Raw genomic sequence first — 19,140 nt, forward strand, 5'->3', positions numbered from 1 at the left:
AAATAGTGTCATCAATGTCATTCAGAACAAATTTAATAAATATCAATAATGACAAAAATCTTTATGTTTGCCTCCCTACGCTAATTACGTTGTTAGCTTTGTTTATTTTTTGCTTTCTCAAAATCTGGGGTACACATTTTTAGGGAGGATTGAGGGTAAGATTGTTTGAATTTTCGCATGGTCGCCAACTTAAAATGATCCTTTTCAACGACTACTTTGATGCACATTAATAAGAAAACGACTGTACTTGTGGATCTACCTGTAGATCTATACAAACTTGTTGCTGTAGATGTATCTCAGGACTTATTTACAAACCTGTAGCTGTAAATTTATCAACAGACCTATCTACTTTATATTCAATTTTTATCAAAAATTATTTTCTCATAAATTGCCATTATGACAAAAAAAATATTACTTTCTGGAAGCAAATAAAAAAATCGCTTGGTTCCATACTTTTATTTTGTACTCAGTGTTAAAGAGTGATTTTATCAACTAATTTCAGTAGATAAAGTAGTCTTTTACCGTGTAGTGAAATAAAGTAATTTTTATCTACTGTTTATATTCCAGAAATTCTAGTAGGTGAGTGACGAAGTCACGAGTGGACTTTTTTCACGAGTAGACAAACAATGTTTATCGACGTGTAAGTATAATATTCCGTTTTATTTTGTACTCACCTACCAGAATCTCTTGAATATAAACAGTAGATAAAAATTACTTTATTTCACTAGACGATTAGTTAATAAAATATAAATAGTAAAAAAAAATTACTTTATTTCATTAGACGATAAAAGACCACTTTATCTACTGAAATTTGTCGATAAAAGCACTCTTTAACATTGAGTACAAAATCAAAAAAAAAACTTTTCGAGCTTTATACAAAACGTAAAAATTACTGGTTGTCTATACCAATAATCGATTTTCGCATTTAACGTAATTCTAAAAAAAAATTTGATTTGTAACCTCAACCACTTCCGAAAAATCCTCTCGTGTTTGACAAGACCAAAAAAATGTCCACTTTAGGAATTTGTGAAACCCCCGGTTGTGAAAACAGCGCGAAATTACAGTGTCCCTCATGCCTAAAACTAGGCATTCAAGGTTCATTCTTCTGCTCCCAAGAATGTTTCAAATCGAATTGGAAAAACCACAAAATCATCCATTCATTAGCCAGTAAGTAAGGTTAGGTAGGTAAAGCCATCCACTCGCCATATTCAAATTCCCCTCATTCACTTTTCGGATGTAAAAATCAACATCAAATGAGAGCCCCCATGTCTTTTCTTTTCCAGAGGGCGAAAACCCTGATGGAATAAAAGAAACCGCCTACAATCCTTGGCCTTACTACACCTTCACCGGTAAGCTGCGCCCCTTCCCGCAAACCCCCAAACGTACAGTGCCCCCCTCAATCGGCCGGCCCGATTACGCCGAGCACCCGGCAGGCCTCCCTCTAAGCGAGCAAGCCGTCAAAGGCTCCGGCCAGATTAAGATTCTCGACGATGAGGAGATTGAAGGAATGCGTGTTGCTTGTAAACTCGGTCGGGAGGTGCTCGACGAAGCCGCGAGGGTCTGCGACGTGGGGGTCACCACTGATGAGATCGACCGTGTGGTGCACGAAGCGTGTCTTGAGCGTGATTGTTACCCCTCGCCTTTGAACTACTACGAATTTCCCGCTTCGTGCTGCACGAGCGTCAACGAGGTGATTTGTCACGGAATCCCCGACACTAGGCCCCTTAAAGACGGCGATTTGTGCAATGTGGACATCACAGTCTACCACAGGGGCTTCCACGGCGACTTGAACGAAACCTTCTTCGTGGGCAATGTCAGCGAGAAGCATAAGAATTTAGTCAAAGTGACACATGAGTGCCTTATGAAAGCCATCGCGATTGTGAAGCCGGGGGAGAAGTACCGGGAAATCGGAAATGTGATCCAGAAACACGCACAAGCACATGGGTATTCAGTGGTGAGGAGTTACTGTGGACATGGGATTCATCGGTTGTTTCATACAGCCCCCAATGTGCCCCATTATGCAAGTCAGAGAATACACAATTGTGATAACATTGAATGACCAGTTTTTTGCAGAAAATCGAGCTGTGGGGGTCATGAAGCCGGGTCATTGCTTTACTATTGAACCCATGATTTCGATGGGGACTTGGAGGGATGAAATGTGGCCAGATAAGTGGACTGCTGTCACTGCAGATGGGCAATGGTCAGCGCAGTTTGAACACACCCTACTTGTCAATGAAACAGGCTGTGAAATACTCACGAGACGACGCAACTCCGACGGTTCGCCCCATTTTATGGACAAAATGTAAAAATTTTCACGAATAACCTCAATAAACAACTTTCGTTCGTAACAATAATAGGCAATATTTTATTAAAAATCAGCACTAAGCCCACCCAAGTGATTCAAGAACAGTCTCCAAGGTGAGTACTACTGGGGGCCATAGGGCAGCTCAATTTTGCCACCTCGCTCGTTAATTTCTTGCCAGCAACTGCACGCCAGACTTTTCCTGTTCATTAAATCAGTGTATATTTTGCCATTGAGGTGGTCCACTTCATGTTGGACAATCCTTGCAGGCCATCCGCTCAATTCCATTTCAAATTCTTGATTTTCTTCATCAAATGCTACAAGTTTTAAACTTCTGTAACGCGGCACTTCGGCATGAAAACCTTTAACACTTGTGCAACTCTCCACAAAATTTAATTTGGTATAGTCTGTAATTTTTATATGGGGGTTGAATACAACCTGGAACATTATTTCCATCACACAAGTTCCCTAAATGAGAACATTACCTCACCTGAAAAGGGACAACTTTCATTTCTTTAACTTTCTGTTCTTGGGGGCTGTAATCATTCAAATGTTTCTTGTTGAATTCAATTAGGAACAACTGGAGGGGCATACCCACTTGGGGGGCCGATAACCCGACTGAATTGTGTTTTTTCATGACGTTTTTCATCCTATTTATTAAAAATTTAATCTCGGGTGATTTTATTAAGTCTCGTGGAACCTCATCTGAGACTGTTCTCAATGTGGGGTCCCCAATTTGGACCACATGATTGAAAGGGGCTTCGGGGGGCTTCGCCTTGACTAAACCACTGTACCAAGAGATGATACGTTTGTAACTAAGGGGGCGCAATTGAGTGACATAGAGCCACTGAAGCGTCAGCATTTTGAAACTGCAAATTTCACGTAACCTCACTTTTTTCCAACATGTTAGAGCTCGAGAACTTGGAAAAGGACACCATAGGCGGAGCCAATACGTACTCGGTGTAGTAGGGGAACTTGAGCAGTGGCGTAGAACAGAACCATTCTGCCGTAAACAGAATTTCAATCGAGTTAGTTTTTTATTATATTTTCTTCCGTATATTCATAACTGCGATATTAAAAATAATGTAAATATCTTAGGATGCTATTACACCTTTATTTCATATAATTTCTGTATGGATAGAAGATGAACAACTACAGGTGAATAAAAAGTATGGAACCAAATATTTTTTGCTTAGAATATTTATTTTTTGAAAAAAAAAAAGGAATTATAAAGTACTATACAGGCTGCGCCAGAACTCGCGCCCCAGAGAAAAATGCCATTTAAGGTAAGATACCAGGAACATGGAAAAAATGTTTAAAAAATTGTATCTATAAAAATTTTGAAGTTATGAGGGTTTAAAGTTTGCACTTTGACTCTATTTATTTCTATTGGAAAAATAATTTTCCAAGTTTTTTTACTATAGGCTATTAAAAGAGGAAACAAGGAAGCTGTATCCTAAATTGTAACTATATGTTCAATGTTATTTGTGGCTTTTATTGGCATAATTTTTGTCCCTTTACTAAATGATTGTAAAAAAACATATACAAGATCATCAGTATCCCTAAATAGATATAAAAAAATGTCAAATGTCAAAAAATAAATGTCAACATTTTTTGACAGATAGAATTTTTTTAACATTTTTTTCATGTTCCTGGTATCATACCTTACTTGAAAATTTTCTCTGGGGCGCGAGTTCTGGCATGTAAGGTAAGATACCATTTAAAAGTTATGAGAGTGTAAATTTTACACTTTGATTCTATTTATTTCTGTTGGAAGAGGTCTTAGTTCGAGTAAATACAACGTACTGTCTTGGAAACAGACTTAGTAAACAATCGAATAAAGTCTAATCGCGCAAAAAATGTGATGTTAAGAATACAATTCTTCGAATATTTTGTTTTTGAGTTCTACAAAAAAATATATATTTTTTAAATGGCAACCCACTATAAAACCATTTTTCTATCTACTTCATATTTTTTTTTTTTTAATAGTATCTTATGTATCTAGTAACCACTTTAGACATGAGTTTTATTAGGTATGAGCGAAGTGCTGCGGAGCGAGTGTTTAATAAAACGAATTTCTAGAGGAGTTTAAACACGTGTTACATATGATACTTTTTCTATGACCACCACTAAAAAAATTACTTAAATTAAATATTAAAAACTAAAAGCTAACTTCAGCCCTTGACTAACAGGACAATTGTTATTAAAGCTTATTCCATATCTGGTGGCGAACTGACAGTGACAGAAAAGACACCTGGAGTGCGCCCACTTGGTTAAGATAAAAAAATACATGGGCGTACTTTTTTTCTCTAAAAATTTTGAAGACAAGGATTGTTAGGAATATCATTTTTGAAAATTCTTTTAATGCATTAACAATTTAATAATTTGTTCATCATTCTTCATCTTATGTATGAGTACCTACTTATTATAATTTTTTAAAGAATAACAGTGGTTTTGAAATATTATTTCATACGACGCCTATGAACAATATTTTTTTTAATGGTAAACATATGTTTAGTGTCAAAATTCAGTCATTTTTGACAACGTCGGTTCGCCACCAGATTTAGAACAAACTCTAGCAACGTAACTAATCCAACATCCATTTGTTTTTTAGGGACATATCTATCAAAAATGACAATTCTGAAAAAGTCGGGTTAGAATATTTCACACATAAAAAAATCTACTACACCTGTCACAATTGCTGATACAATTTAGTTACTTCTGCTATCAGCATAGACACACTAGAGGTGGCGGGCTAGGAGCTGCCAACTTTGCAATAAAATAAATGGCCACTATGAATTGACCGACACTCTTCTCTTACTAATCAGAAATGTTTTTTACGTTTTTAATTCAATTTTCAAATTTAACAGTCCCAAGATGCCCCTGTTAATAATAACAGTTCAGAATAGGATAGAAATTTTGTAGCGATGTTTTTTTTCCATACTTAGTAATTAAAATGTAAGATTCACTTAAAATTCTTAGCGACCAACCAATGATTTACAGTAAGAATTATATTAGAATATTTTTTCATTACCTTGAATTTTTTCTTTGTACCACAATAAACTTTGTACAAGCAAAAACTGATTTATAATAATAACATTATTATTATTAAAAACTGATTTAAAACTTGTAGTTGTCACTGCAAAATTGGGAAGTTTTATGGTAACGTTCCATCTTGTTTTTCTACTTACTAGTAGTAATAACTTACTTTTTATAATATGAGTGGATTAATAAAGAAAATTGGGCCTCAAGGGAGCAATAACAAAGCAATAAAATTATGATATCCGTCTATTTAAAATTACTCAAATTAATACACAAATTCATACACCCAAGTAAGTTGCTTCGTTAGATAAAACCGGAATAAAAGCTTTCAAACTAATTAAAAAACGGACCTGAGATACTTAAATCCTATCACAAAAATGTAGCTAATCACTTAAATCATCAGTCGATAAATACGCCCTAGCATTATTAGTACTACACCTCGGTGAGCTATCACTCTCGCTCGTTACCTTTGACCTCGACCTTGACCTCTGAAACCGCCTCCTCGAGTAACTCTCCGGCGAGCGTGTCCTAAACCCAAACTTTAAACTTGACCTCGACCTACTCCTCCTCCTCTTTTTATTCTTCTGCTTCTTCATGCTTTTCGCAATGACTCGCTTTTGATGATCCAACTGTGGAAACAAATCTACAAGACCAAAATAAATTTTCACTTCATTAATCCTCTCACTGTACCTTGCGAAATTTCTAACGCCTTCTTCGCCGCATTCATTTCGGCTTGTTGGATACTGTGTCCCATTGCACTAGCAAGACGCCGCCCCCGGAAATATACCGCCACTGTATACACCCGCGTGTTGGTGGGGCCTTTACACTCAATCACCCTGTAATTGCAACCAGTCATATTAAATCGTTAGCGAATCTAATGACCGACTTATAAACCGGAATATCCGGTTCGCCCCCATCCATGGTTCTCAAGGTCAGACAGCATTGTTGGAGCTTAGATTTGGGGTCGTTCCAGTCTTGGTTCATTATAAAGTCCTGGAGGCGCGGAAACAGGGTCACTTGACAGAAAACTTCGCAAAATTCCAAGCCTTGGTCAACATACAGGGCCCCAATAAAGGCTTCGAGTAAATCGGCTCGATCTTTCGTTTTTAATTCGGCTTTCGGATTATTATAAACGGCGTAATTTGACATTCCTAAATCGTCACAAACAACGGCCTGAGTGCGGTTATTAACCAAAGAGCTGCGTAACAACTAGAAAAATTCCGTAAGTGACAAATGATACTCTTAAGGCTGGGTTTACTACCGATAAGTGCCCCTCGTGATGTTCCGGGAAATACTTATACAAGTATTCCGATGCAATGAGTTGCAAAACTGTATCTCCGAGGAATTCCAACCGTTGGTTCGAACCGAGGGTTAGGTTAGTGTAACCGACACTTCGATCGGTGAAAGCACGTGCCAAGAGACGAATGTGATTAAATTGTAAGCCAACACTTTCTTCGAATTTTGTCAAATTTTGCAAAAGTTCAAATTTTGGAATCCATTCTCTGTCGCCGGTGGGTTCTTGTTCTTGCAAGGGGTGCGGGGGGAGGTTCATCCACACCTCAAGCAAGTCGGGGTTGACTTTGAAGAGGGTTTCGGAAAAGACTCGATCCACTACCTAAAATTGAAAAAATAAAATAATACAAACAGTAGATTTAGATTTTTAGGGTCTTTTACTTTTTCTGTTTTCTTGTTTGTTTTTTAGCGAAATAAATTTATTATAAACAATACACACAATTTTCTTTACCTCTGACGATATAAACAAAGAAACATTTATTTGTAATATAAAAATATAAAAAATTAAATATTGACAATATTAAAACACTTTTGTCTATTTTTTATTAATAGGAAATATTTTTTTCTTCCCGACAGTGCTCTTTATTTCACGAGCCGAAGAGGAGTACAAGTACTCAAAGGAAAGAAATACCTATATTTTCTTCCTTATGTTTCGTATAATACATATAATTTTTTCTAACACTAAAGACAATTTCAGACAAAGAAGTTTTTGAGAAAAAAGAAGAGAAGCAAAACTGAAAAATTCACTCCCATGGGAATCAATTATATCCTACAATTTGGGGTAGCCACAGATAAGTTTATGTTTTCATGTTCGAAAAAATATTTAATGACATTTATTTAAGGTTCCGGTATTTTTAGTCTGAATACGAAATAATAGTTTTAGTTCATTGTTTCTTACTTTTTTAAAACAATAAAAAAATTGTTCTGAAAAATGAAATTCGAGGTTTTTATTTGTAACCAATTTTTTTTAGTAAAACACAACCAAAGGCATGATTTAATTATACTTTGTTTAATAGTTATTTGTATTACAAATTTGTAATTTGTATTTGTATTACAAGGGAGGAAAATGTATCTTTTCTTCTTTTGGAGGAGGACCCACCCAGGGAGGAACAAACTTTCCTCCAGTGTATACATATAATTTTTCTTACGATCCACCAAGAAAAACTTCAATTTCCCTAAGAGGTGTTTTGTAAATAAACCAACAAAAAAATGGTAAGGATAAAATACCAGGAACATTAAAAAAAAAATAAAAAATTTAGGTATCTATAAAAATTTTGAAGTTATGAGAGTTTAAATTTAGCACTTTGACTCTATTTCTGTTTGAAAAAAAAATTACATGTTCTTTTGCTACAGATTGTTAAAAGAGGAAACAAAGAAGCTGTATCCTGAATTGTAACTATGTTTAACGTTATTTGAGCTTATATTGACAAAGTTTTTGTACTTTTACTGAATAATTATGAAAAAACATACCTATACAAGATCATCGGTAACAACAGACAAAAAAAGTCAATTTTCAAAAAATAAATGTCAAACATTGTTGCCAGATAGATTTTTTTAAACATATTTTTAATGTTCCTGGTATCTTATCTTGTCATTTTTTTGGTCTATTATTTACAAAACACATTATATATTTCATATACTTTTGGCAGATGTGCGAGGAAAATTTTTACCTCCTAGGGAGGTAGTTGGCTACTTTACTTTCTAAAATTAGGATCGAAAAGCTAATTTTCTGTTAGGGTCGTAGAATAATATTTTTTTTAATACGAAAAATAAATAAAACAAATGTGAAAGAAGAATTTTTGATAACTAAGAATGAAATAATATTAAAAATAATAAATTCGTAAAATAGACTTAAAACTAAATTTGAAACATAATTTGATATTTTTTTATTAAATTTTATTAAAATCTTACACAAAAACGGAATTCGAGCAATTTGCTTTCTTTTACATTTTTTGTTTTCCTGTTTATATTTAGCAACTTTAAGGTTCCTTAGATATTAATCTAGTGCTGAGAAAAATTATAAAAATATTGAATGATTTCATCTACTTTCTGTAATAATCTTAGTTTTTCCTAAGCTAAAATTAAAACTAACAAAATAGTGAGCACAAAAAGCTGTTTTTAAACACATAAATATGTGAAAACATAAGGCGATTTTTTGTTATATCACAATTTTAAACTTCGTTACCTCCACTACTTACATTTATCCCTCCATCTAGAAACAGCGCCCCCATCAAGGCCTCAAAACAATTCGCCATCGCATGCCTCAACTCCAAATCATGACACAAATCCGATCCATGCGCATACAACATAAACTGATCTAACTTCAAAGTTTTGGCCAAAACGGCCAAATGTTGATTTTGAACAATCGCCGCTCTATACGTTGCCAAGCCACCTTCTTCCAAATCCGGAAACGTGTAAAACAAATGAATCGAACTCAAAAACTCCACTACCGCATCTCCCAAAAACTCCAACCTCTCATTATGAGTAATATTCGATTCGGTTTCTTGCTGTTTACCAAACCTCGACATGATATTAATCAACGTATTAATCCCACGTTTCCTCGTATTCATATAATGAATTCTCCTATCGCCATATTCCGGCTGTCGAATCCCACAATTCGTGAGGGAATTCCGTGCATGATCGGGATTCGTCCCGAAATTCTCCCGATAGGAGGGATGCGTCAAAGCCAACTGCAACAACGCCCGATTCTTAAACTTATAATTAACAGACTCTTCGAGGATGTTGAGGGAATGGTGGAATCTCAAATGGCACACGAGAACCGGGATGAGCATGGCATGCTGGATTATATCGCACATAATCCCAGTTCGGTAAAATCCCTCAGCAGACACCGCAACTGTAATGTCGCGTTTCATTTTGCCTTGGGTTCGCATTTCTTGCAGTTTATTTTCTTTGGATTCCAATTTGCGTTTGTCTTCAAATGTCGGTTTTGACATGTTAGCCAACAGATGACGGAATTTGACGTAATCGCGCCAAGCTTTCTGATAACTGAAAATAGAATTTTTGCATTTTTGAAAGGTTGTGTGGACGGAATCGAGCATACTCGGGGTTACCGGCGTAACTTAGCTGAGGTGGGCGGATGCCAAAATGGACAATTTCGGGGAATTTGTAGTCCCCGGGTTTTTGGAGGTCGATGTTGCGGTCAAGTTGGTCCACGCGGACTGAACAGGGCTTTTTGCCAGGGTAGGTTACCACCATTCCCTACAAAACAGAATTTTAATTTTTTTAGTTTTATTTTTTATTTAAATTAATTATAAATCAACGTATACAAAATTGCTTATTCTACATTCATACCTTCAGAATAAATATTTAAAATTTAATTAACTGCTAGTAAGGGCCAGTTCCATAATCCAATTAAAGAGACTTTAAAATTCATGTTGGTTTAGAATGTGAAATTTTGGCCAACAAGTCTGTAGAATCAGCATATTCTAAACTAATCTTAACTTTAAAGACTCGTTAATTCGATTATGAAACTGGCAGTAATTGAGTTAACGTCGAGTTATTTTTTAATTATTATTTAGACCAGCATTTCCCAACCTGTGGCACGCAGCCCAGTACGTGCCTACAGAAAAAACCCTCCTCAGAGAAATTAAAATTAAATAAATTATTATCTTGACTAGATTATTTAAATTCATATTGAAATGTGCAACTTTAAAAGTCTTTTTAAAATAAATTACGCTACTTTTTAATAACCCATTTGTAAAAAATTAAACTTGGTACTTAATAAAAAAATGTTTTTTTTAACAAAAAATGAGGTCCCTGGTAAAAAAATAAAAAAGTTCTGGTCGGCGAACAAAAAAGTTTGGCAAAAGCTGATGTAGCTTGAAAATACGGTAAAATTTAAATTAAATAATCATATAAATAAACAACAGACAATTTTTTAAGCTAATTATGTAATACATTTTATTTTTTTTTTAGTTTGCAACATTTAAAACGTGCAAAATTGTTCATTTTACGTATTTTAAAATATTAGTAAAAAATTATTCCTGCGTACACGTATTTAACATAACTAATTAAAATTTTGTGTTTATCTATTTTTGTATTAATAACACTAAATGAATTTTCATGTCACTTATTCATTGTATGGACTCGTTATTTTTAATTCTTGATTATTGTGAAGTTAATAATTTTAAAATTTAATTCTTTAAAAAAAAAGTTTCTAATAATTATTTTTATTAACAAATGATTAACGATATCAACCAAAAAAAAATAATTTTTGTGATAAAAATTAAAAAAAAAAATTTACGTCTAATTTTTATAAACACAATTTTTAGTTCAACTATACAGGATGCGCCAGAACTCACGCTCAAGAGAAAAATGCCATATAAGGTAAGATACCAGGAACATGGAAAAAATGTTAATAAGTTTTATCTATAAAAATTTCGAAGTTATAAGAGTTTAAATTTTGCACTTTGACTCTATTTATTTCTGTTGGAAAAATAGTTTTCTACAAGCTATTAGAGGAGGAAACAAGGAAGCTACGAGTATATCCTAAATTGTATAACCCTGTTTAATGTTATTTGTAGCTTTTATTGGCAAAATTATTGTACCTTTACAAAATGACTGTAAAAAAACATATACAAGATCACTAGTATCATTAAACAGACATAAAAAATGTCAAATGTCAAAAAATAAATGTCATAATTTTATGAAAGAGAATTTTTTAAACAATTTTTCCATGTTCCTGGTATCTTTCTTATCTTGCTTGAAATTTTTCTCTGGGGCGCATGCAATAAAAATCTTGTTAAATAGATGAATGATTTCCGGCGATTCTGTTCTACACCCCCCGATGGTTGTGGAAGTCTTGGGAAGGTGGAAAAATCCACGCTTTGATGGTTCTGGCGCACCTGCAGTTACAAGAAAATTCAATTTGTAGTCTGTTTTTTCTTTAAATGAAAATGTCAAACAGTCTTATCGTTGGTAATACTAACAAATTCATTCATGGTAATTTTAATAAAAGAAGTTGGCAGTTCTGGTTTTTGATTTAATTAAAAAAAAATTAACTAAAAAAACGTCAGCAAAAAAATCATCGAAGAGAATTTAATTTAATTTGTGCACAACTACTTAAATATTTCTCCCTCCATGTTTTTTTTCGCTTAAGTTTTTTTTTTACCATGACATTGACATTTACCACTTGGAGAGATAAACAGTAGATAATCAGCATTCGATATTTTGCACTACTAACTGGACTTTTATACGAGTACACTTTCGAAAATCCGAAAATTCCGATACTAACGCGTGATGTTTGTTTATAAACGTTCTTACGATTTTATTACTTACAAAGCGTCCTGATTATCTTGTTCGTTTACTTGCTAATTAAGTGTTGCCTTTACTCTCGATCTGAATACGTTTGCAGATAAAATATATATGTTATTCGAAGCAAAAGTGAATTTATGTGACCCAGCTGAATTATTTGCCCCACTACGTTCGAAAAATAAACGTTTAGCTTCGCCACATAAACTATCACTTTTACTTAATTTCGTTACCACGTATATTGAAACGATTCTGTATTTTTAGTTTTGTAGTCAGTTAATGTTTTGTTATTTTTTTAAGTTTTTCAGAGATTTTTTATTTATTATTATTATTATTTAAAAATCTGGTGTGAACATCACACGACTTTCCTTATCCTACTTATTTGGAAAACATGCTTACGACAATAATTTAGTGTTGAAAATCCGAGTAGCAAACCTAACGTTGTCGCGGGTTCGAATCTGAGGTGCATTTTTTTTTATAGTTCGGTACCCATTATTATTAAAGGGTTTCCCAATAAGGATGATATGTTTTAAAAACGTCTTAGCAACCATATTTAAAATGGTAGAAATGTCACTAGTTGTCATTAGTTAGTGTTAAGTATAGTATGACAATTTATCATGGCAAAATACACGCTTCATCAACGTTTGGTTATTATCCAAAAATGTTATGAAAATAATCGTTCCTATGTTCAAACTCAACGTAGTCTACGTGAAAATTATGGTCCACATAAGGATCCTTCTGTGCTTGCTATTCGCCGAATCGTTGAAAAATTCGAAACAAATTTAACTGTACACGATACCAAAACACCAATAAGACACCGAAACGCAAGAAACAAAGAGAATATTGATGCTGTAAGTGCCAGTGTTACAGAAGATGCAAATCTGTCGATTAATCGACGTTCTCAAGAACTTGGCCTTTCAAGAATGACAACTTGGCGTATTTTMAAAAAAGATTTGGGTTTACATCCCTATAAGATTGTYTTGACTCAAGAATTGAAACRTCTTGACCATTATAAGCGTCGTGTGTTTGCTGATTGGGCTCTAGAGCAACTTGAAATTGATCCTAATTTTTTCAAAAAAATCATCTTTTCAGATGAAGCTCATTTTTGATTAAACGGCTTTGTTAACAAACAAAACTGTCGTTTTTGGTGTGAAAAAAATCCACAACAGATTCATGAAAAGTCTTTGCATCCAGAAAAAGTTACTGTTTGGTGTGGTTTATGGCATGGTGGCATGATCGGGCCTTATTTTTTTGAAAATGCAAATGGAGATCCAGTAACAGTGGCTGGTGATCGTTATCGATCAATGTTAACAGATTTTTTGTGACCAAAATTGGATGAAATTGATTGGCAGGGCATGTTTTTTCAACAAGATGGTGCGAGTGCCACTATGGAGTTATTGAGAGAAAAGTTTGGTGAGTCGATAATCTCCAAAAATGGATCTGTCAATTGGCCTCCAAGAAGTTGATTTAACACCTCTCGATTTCTTTTTGTGAGTATATTTGAAGTCGTTGGTCTATGCCAACAAACTTCAAACCCGAGAGGATTTAAAACTGAACATCGAACGCTGCATTCATGAAGTTACACCTGACTTATATCCTGCAAACACAGCCGAGGTGGACATTTGAATGATGTGTTGTTCAAAACCTAATTGTAATAGATTGTACATTAAAATTAATAAAAAGTTTTACTTTAATTTCGAAACATTTGTATTTTAATTAATTTTAAAAAGATATCGTCCTTATTGGGAAACCCTTTATTTTTTTTATTTTATCACATTTTACTGTTTAATAAGGTATAATTCATGATTCTAAATAATTTTTATTCCCATGAATTTATTGTATCATCAACCATATAATTTTACGGCCAATTTTTGGTCTTTACGACCGAACGGTGCGACCGATTTTTACCAATTGTTTCGTGTTGCGTCCCCTACCTACAAGTAACTTACATACCAAATTTCAAGTTTCTTGCTTTTATCGTTCTCGAGATGTGCTGTTTACAGACAAACACACACACACGACCCAATGGCCCAAACCAACTTTTTTGGTGTCTATAATTCGTCCAGAAATGTAAAAATATAGGTAGGTCAAATTTCAGCCAATTACAATACTTTCCTTATAGAATAAGGAAAGTAAAAATGTGAAGAAAGAATTTGACCATACAATAAATAAAATATTTTTTTTATTATTAAATTCATTCAAATAATTATTAGATCAACCAAAAAGTAAAATTTCTTGTACTCCTGAATTCCTCATTTCATTATATCTACATAGAAACAAAAGATCTACATTTTTAAAAAACGATACATAATTATTTTTATATTTGTGGTCGGAATTAAAATTTGTTACCTTAATTTCATCAGCATAGCTCTGCCACTCATACTGAGTCATCTTGATCATATCCTCCAAATCCTTCTCCTCTATCAGCGACACAGAACTATCCAAAAGGTACTGTAGCACCTCATTCATTGCCAAAATTTCTTTCCCATTATCGGGCAATTCGCGAACAAACCTCGGCATAAAATGAAACTGAGAACACCCTTCAACATCACCAGCAGCTTTAAAATCCAAATCAACCAATTCTAAAATTTCTTTAAACAAATAATCATCTACAAAAGTAAAAATTGACAAAAAACTCAAATAACAGTAAGAAACTCACGAAACAAATCCAACTCTCTCACTGTGAAATTGTCCGGGATTTTCTCCTCAATATACAAGATTGTGTACTCGATATTAAACCGGATTACTTTACACGTAGGAAGTTTTTCCAGGGGAAAATGGGAAAACATGGAAAAACCCTCGAAAATGAACTCGTGCTCATCATAATGAATAATTGTTGGCGTCTTGATTAAAAAGTTAGTAGGGGGTGAGATTGTTATACGATAGTGGTAAAGACGATCAGCATTGTTGCTATCAGGAACACATTTTTCTAGGTGTTTTTCTCCGGGATATATCCCGTGTCGAATTCCCGATTTCCGGGATTTAATGGAACACCGACAAAGAGGCCCGTCGTTCATTTCCCCGGGATCATTATACCACATTTCCGGGTGGAGTCGATCCGGGTGTTGTTGTTTCCTTTGAAGCTCTTCCATAGTGCAGTCCTCTTCATCAGTGAGCTCTTCTTCAGAGCTTCCCGACGAGCTCGATTCTTCAGCTGAAACTTCCAGTTAGGAAAAATAACCAAAATAGTTTCCACTCACATTTATGTTTGCACAACCTGGCCCGGTTTTTCCTCGGCGGAGGCTCATATTTTGGCTTCAATTTGTTAATCTTTGCGGCTCTCAGAACCAAATTATCGTTAAATTTATCACAAACTTGTGTTAATCGTTTCGTAGCCTTCGTGATTCTCGCATTGTTCTCATCCTTTCTGTAATACAAGTCTGAAGGTGTGGACCTTGTCCAAATATTTTTCTCCTGTTCTAAAGCCTCTTCATGGTCCACTTTAGACAACTCGTGAATCTTATTCGAGACTTCCTCACGTGTTGAACAATAATTTTTCCGCCACTTTGATAAAATCAAGTCGCGTTCCTTGATTGGCTTCTCGTGGGGGCGACTGCGACTGCGACTACGACTACGACTACGTTTCCTGTAACGCGAATATCTGGGAGATCGAGATCTACGTTTTGGGGACCGCGACCGTTGATTGTACTTTTCATGACTTGCCTTTCTTTGCTTATATGTTTCAAGTTCATGTCTATAATCACTAGGTCTGTCTTCGTAGCGTTTTTGAGACTTGTCTTGTTGAGGATAGGGAGGATAGTAGTTGTAGTGGCCCATGGGGGGTGGAGGAACGTTGAAATTGACGGGGGGAGGGTAAGGAGGCATCATGGGGGGGTACGCTTGGTTCCATTGCCAGTTGTTCCATTGGGGGTCGGGTGAAGGGTAATTTGGCGGGTAGTTGGCATAAGGGGGATAATTTGAGTTGTAGTAATATTGATCACTCATCTTCTTCACAGTGGGATGTTTTTATCACAGAAAAATGGAAATTTGGGAATTATAGTGGCCCGTATTCCTAAAAACGAAAAGTGGGCGTAACACAAACAACAAATTTTAAATTTGCACGTGGTTTACTTACATTTTTGGTATTTAAGACGTTGAAACTATTTTTTTTAAATAATTATTAATTTGGTAATTTTAGCACCATAGTGATTTCGACACTTTCGACAATTGTTGATTCAACTACCAACTTATCAAAAATAAGACAGAAAAATCCCTACACTTTTCATTAAATAAATTTCGTTTCCGCATGAGAATAACAACTAATCACAAATAATAATTAAGCAAATAATTATAATTCACTTAGATCAGTTTTATTATCTATTTTTTTTTATTAAAAAAAATTCAAGTTGCAGATGACGCTGTTAAAACTTGAATACCTGGCGGGATTTTCAAATCGTAGAAAAACAAAAATGCCTTAAAGATTTTTATTAACACATAACATTCTAGGGACAAGCGAAGCGGTGATCCAAATATAAAATAGTCGCTTTAATAACAAAATAATACTTAATTTATAAATAAATACAGGACTCAACTAACCTAATTTTGGGTTCAAGTAATGGAATAAATATCTGCACATTTTGGTATCAACCCAGTTATTAAAGCCAACTTTGCGGTTGGTAATGCGGTGGAGTCTGATGTTTTTTCGTTAACAGAATCTGAATCGGGCATCATCTGCACACACACAGTGATTAAAAGTTTAATTATTTTTTTTTAATACCTTATCAGCGACATGTTTGTACACCTCGCCGTCAGCGTTGACGTAAAACGTTGAAAAACCATCGTACCACCTAGAAAAATTATCAATAAACTGAGTATAAGAAAAAAAATAAGAAAATTACGCTTCTGTTTTATCATAAATCTCACTAAAATTCCACAGTTTATATTTCCAAAATGTAAACATGACTTTCAATGCGGAAATCCCCCTAATGCGCCATCTGACTTTCACAGTCGAGTCTTCAGGATGTTTGGTAATTTTGAGGACCTCAAGTTTGACATATGCAAACCTTAAGTGACCAACTGTCCTAAGTAGCGCTATTTGCTTAACATAGTGATATAAACCGCTGAAACACTTTGTTATTTTTGTACAAAACTTGTCAAAAAATGCATACACTGTGGTGATTCCCCTGATGTTATTTTCAAACACCAACTCAGGATGATATATGCTGTAATCCATGGTTTGGGTAAAAAGATGTGGAAGAGTATTCATCAAAACGTCGTAAACACGGCTGAGTTTCTCTGGTGGGGGTTTATTTGCTGGTGGCTCAGGAGTGTCACTAAATGAAACCTGACTCTCATTAGAGACACAATTAATTACACTAAACCTGCAACAAGCACTGAGTAAAAATCGCAACAAAACCAATAAGAATTACTTCAAACTGGAATTAATTAAGTGCCGTCTAAAATCTTCAACGTTAAATATATTCTCCCTCGTGACAATATCACTGGAACACTCCCTGTTATCCCCAACTTTGATAAACGAAGCCTTTGGAATAAACTCCTCGGTTTCTTGACTCGACTCATATTTCGCTTGCGTTGAATACTAAAATTGGGAGGAAAATGTCATTTTTGAGGTTAGGTTTAGTAAATTGACAATTGCACGTTTTTTCGTTTCAATTTACAAATTTCGCGTTGTTTTAAGCAAGTAAGAATGAAGGGGGCTCCCGGGACTCACCTGTTCGGTTAAATAGTCCTTGTTGGAAAGGTTAGGTTTTTCATATTTGATGACATGACTTCTAGGAGTGATAATTGATGTTATTGAGACAAATTTGTTGGTAATGTGGCGCAAACAATGTGCCATTTTATGAAAATTTCGACTTGAGGAGGTTTTATGCGAGCTGAAACATTCCAACTTTGAAATGATTGACCGGGAAGTGAGTGAAGACACGTGCTTTTGGATGGCATTACGTAATGGAAGTGGCTCGAGTTACACATTTGCTTCAAATTCAAAATTAAAATTAGACTTTAGGCGATTCTAAAACTGTTTTTAACGATGTTAACATTTATCTCAATCTTAATAATCAGAATAAATGCAAACCAAATTAATAAACTTTGCCACATTTTTGAATCAATTCTACTGTAATTGGCTCATCATGTAATTATAATGGCCGACCTCCAACGGGCCAATCACATCATTGCATTACATTTTTAAATGAATCCAAAAATCAAAGTGATTGGCTTCTTACATTATTATAATGGCCGATCTTAAACGGCCCAATCACAATGCTGACAACTTTTTCAATAATCCTTACGCTAATTCATTAATGTTTTTTTTCGAAGGGATGTTTGCTAACGAATACACTACGAATATCTCAAAAACCATTTGAAATACAAAAAACCCCATGATAATATTTTATAAGCTTTAATTTTGTACGTATACCTACACATAAGTATTTTTTTTGTAATGCATACCGTTTTCTGCTTATAAGCGAAGAAGCACAAAACGGTGCCCCCAAGTCCCAAGAGTCCTGTTCATGTCGGAAGACCAATGACTTTTAGCCTATTTACCTCCAAACTAACTTAAATAACAGTTTTGATGTCAAAAAAAAATTTCTTGACCTAAATAATGTTTATCAAAAAGTCTTAACTGAAGTATTCTGGTGAAAAATGGAAAAATTATTGTGAAAGATTCGTATGGCAACAGCGATAAACAATCTCATCCACAAAGTGTTTATTTCGAAGATTATCTCAAATCCTTAATTAGATATTGTTGATAAATATTTTAATCCCATTTGCCACCTATTTAAGAAAGAATCTTTGATAATTTCGTTAGAAGATATTGCCGACAATGTTGGTCAGGTAAGTGAAATGCAATAAGAAAACAATCTTGAATTATTTCACACTGTTATAGACTAGTGTTGGTAACAGTTTTATTAGTTCAGTGTTTTGGTGCCGACCATAACACATATAAAAACTGTAGCAGGATTGATTTTTGTGCGTAAGTAAAATCATCTACATATCACACTATTGTTTTAAAAAATACTAGTAATTTGAGAACAAGAGAACCGTCAAACGACTATTTGGTAGACCCAGATAGTATTACTACTGATGGAAACACACTTACTGCAACTCTCAAATCTAATAATGATGGTACCGATTTGGTCCTCACTCTTTCCGGCCTTGAAGAAGATACTTTTAGGTTAAAAATAAAAGAAGTTGATTCAGGACGATACGAACTCGTCGATGTTCTCGATGGAGAACCAAAACCAACAGAGTAAGTTACCAAATTTCAAAAA

At 34.5% G+C, this 19,140-nt stretch overlaps 5 protein-coding genes across 7 annotated transcripts; 2 read left to right on the top strand and 3 right to left on the bottom strand.

The window, feature by feature from the left end:
* Positions 1–950: 950 nt before the first annotated feature.
* LOC123009636 (methionine aminopeptidase 1) lies at positions 951–2,354 on the top strand. The gene is made up of 3 exons (XM_044406083.1): positions 951–1,167; positions 1,284–2,024; positions 2,074–2,354. Exons 1-3 carry the CDS (start codon positions 1,008–1,010, stop codon positions 2,304–2,306), a joined length of 1,134 nt encoding a protein of 377 aa, XP_044262018.1. The 5' UTR covers positions 951–1,007; the 3' UTR covers positions 2,307–2,354.
* Positions 2,342–3,257, bottom strand: LOC123009638 (peptide deformylase, mitochondrial-like). Its single transcript, XM_044406084.1, has 2 exons — positions 2,793–3,257; positions 2,342–2,740 (listed from the first exon to the last, which is right to left on the bottom strand). Exons 1-2 carry the CDS (start codon positions 3,162–3,164, stop codon positions 2,426–2,428), a joined length of 687 nt encoding a protein of 228 aa, XP_044262019.1. The 5' UTR covers positions 3,165–3,257; the 3' UTR covers positions 2,342–2,425.
* Positions 3,258–5,572: 2,315 nt separating this feature from the next.
* LOC123009824 (ribonuclease 3) lies at positions 5,573–16,122 on the bottom strand. 2 transcript variants are annotated; one of them, XM_044406343.1, is made up of 10 exons: positions 15,984–16,122; positions 15,109–15,920; positions 14,568–15,062; positions 14,258–14,517; positions 9,699–9,856; positions 8,836–9,643; positions 6,606–6,959; positions 6,231–6,553; positions 6,035–6,180; positions 5,573–5,987 (listed from the first exon to the last, which is right to left on the bottom strand). In XM_044406343.1, exons 2-10 carry the CDS (start codon positions 15,851–15,853, stop codon positions 5,728–5,730), a joined length of 3,549 nt encoding a protein of 1,182 aa, XP_044262278.1. In that variant the 5' UTR covers positions 15,854–15,920; positions 15,984–16,122; the 3' UTR covers positions 5,573–5,727. The 2 variants fall into 2 exon arrangements, with proteins under 2 accessions (XP_044262278.1, XP_044262279.1); XM_044406344.1 differs by lacking the exon at positions 5,573–5,987 and having other exon boundaries at positions 6,043–6,180; positions 6,239–6,553.
* Positions 16,123–16,318: 196 nt separating this feature from the next.
* LOC123009826 lies at positions 16,319–17,827 on the bottom strand. 2 transcript variants are annotated; one of them, XM_044406346.1, is made up of 7 exons: positions 17,580–17,827; positions 17,278–17,447; positions 17,017–17,229; positions 16,747–16,968; positions 16,626–16,695; positions 16,445–16,579; positions 16,319–16,391 (listed from the first exon to the last, which is right to left on the bottom strand). In XM_044406346.1, exons 1-6 carry the CDS (start codon positions 17,703–17,705, stop codon positions 16,457–16,459), a joined length of 924 nt encoding a protein of 307 aa, XP_044262281.1. In that variant the 5' UTR covers positions 17,706–17,827; the 3' UTR covers positions 16,319–16,391; positions 16,445–16,456. The 2 variants fall into 2 exon arrangements, with proteins under 2 accessions (XP_044262281.1, XP_044262280.1); XM_044406345.1 differs by having other exon boundaries at positions 16,319–16,579; positions 17,580–17,826.
* A 751-nt stretch (positions 17,828–18,578) lies between these two features.
* LOC123010172 lies at positions 18,579–19,122 on the top strand. The gene is made up of 3 exons (XM_044406872.1): positions 18,579–18,703; positions 18,756–18,842; positions 18,891–19,122. Exons 1-3 carry the CDS (start codon positions 18,693–18,695, stop codon positions 19,120–19,122), a joined length of 330 nt encoding a protein of 109 aa, XP_044262807.1. The 5' UTR covers positions 18,579–18,692.
* Positions 19,123–19,140: the final 18 nt, after the last annotated feature.

This window comes from Tribolium madens, unplaced genomic scaffold (assembly GCF_015345945.1).
Source record: "Tribolium madens isolate multiple individuals breed KSU strain unplaced genomic scaffold, Tmad_KSU_1.1 Scaffold_7;HRSCAF=85;Tcas5.2_LG10, whole genome shotgun sequence".
Taxonomy (NCBI): Eukaryota; Metazoa; Arthropoda; class Insecta; order Coleoptera; family Tenebrionidae; genus Tribolium; species Tribolium madens.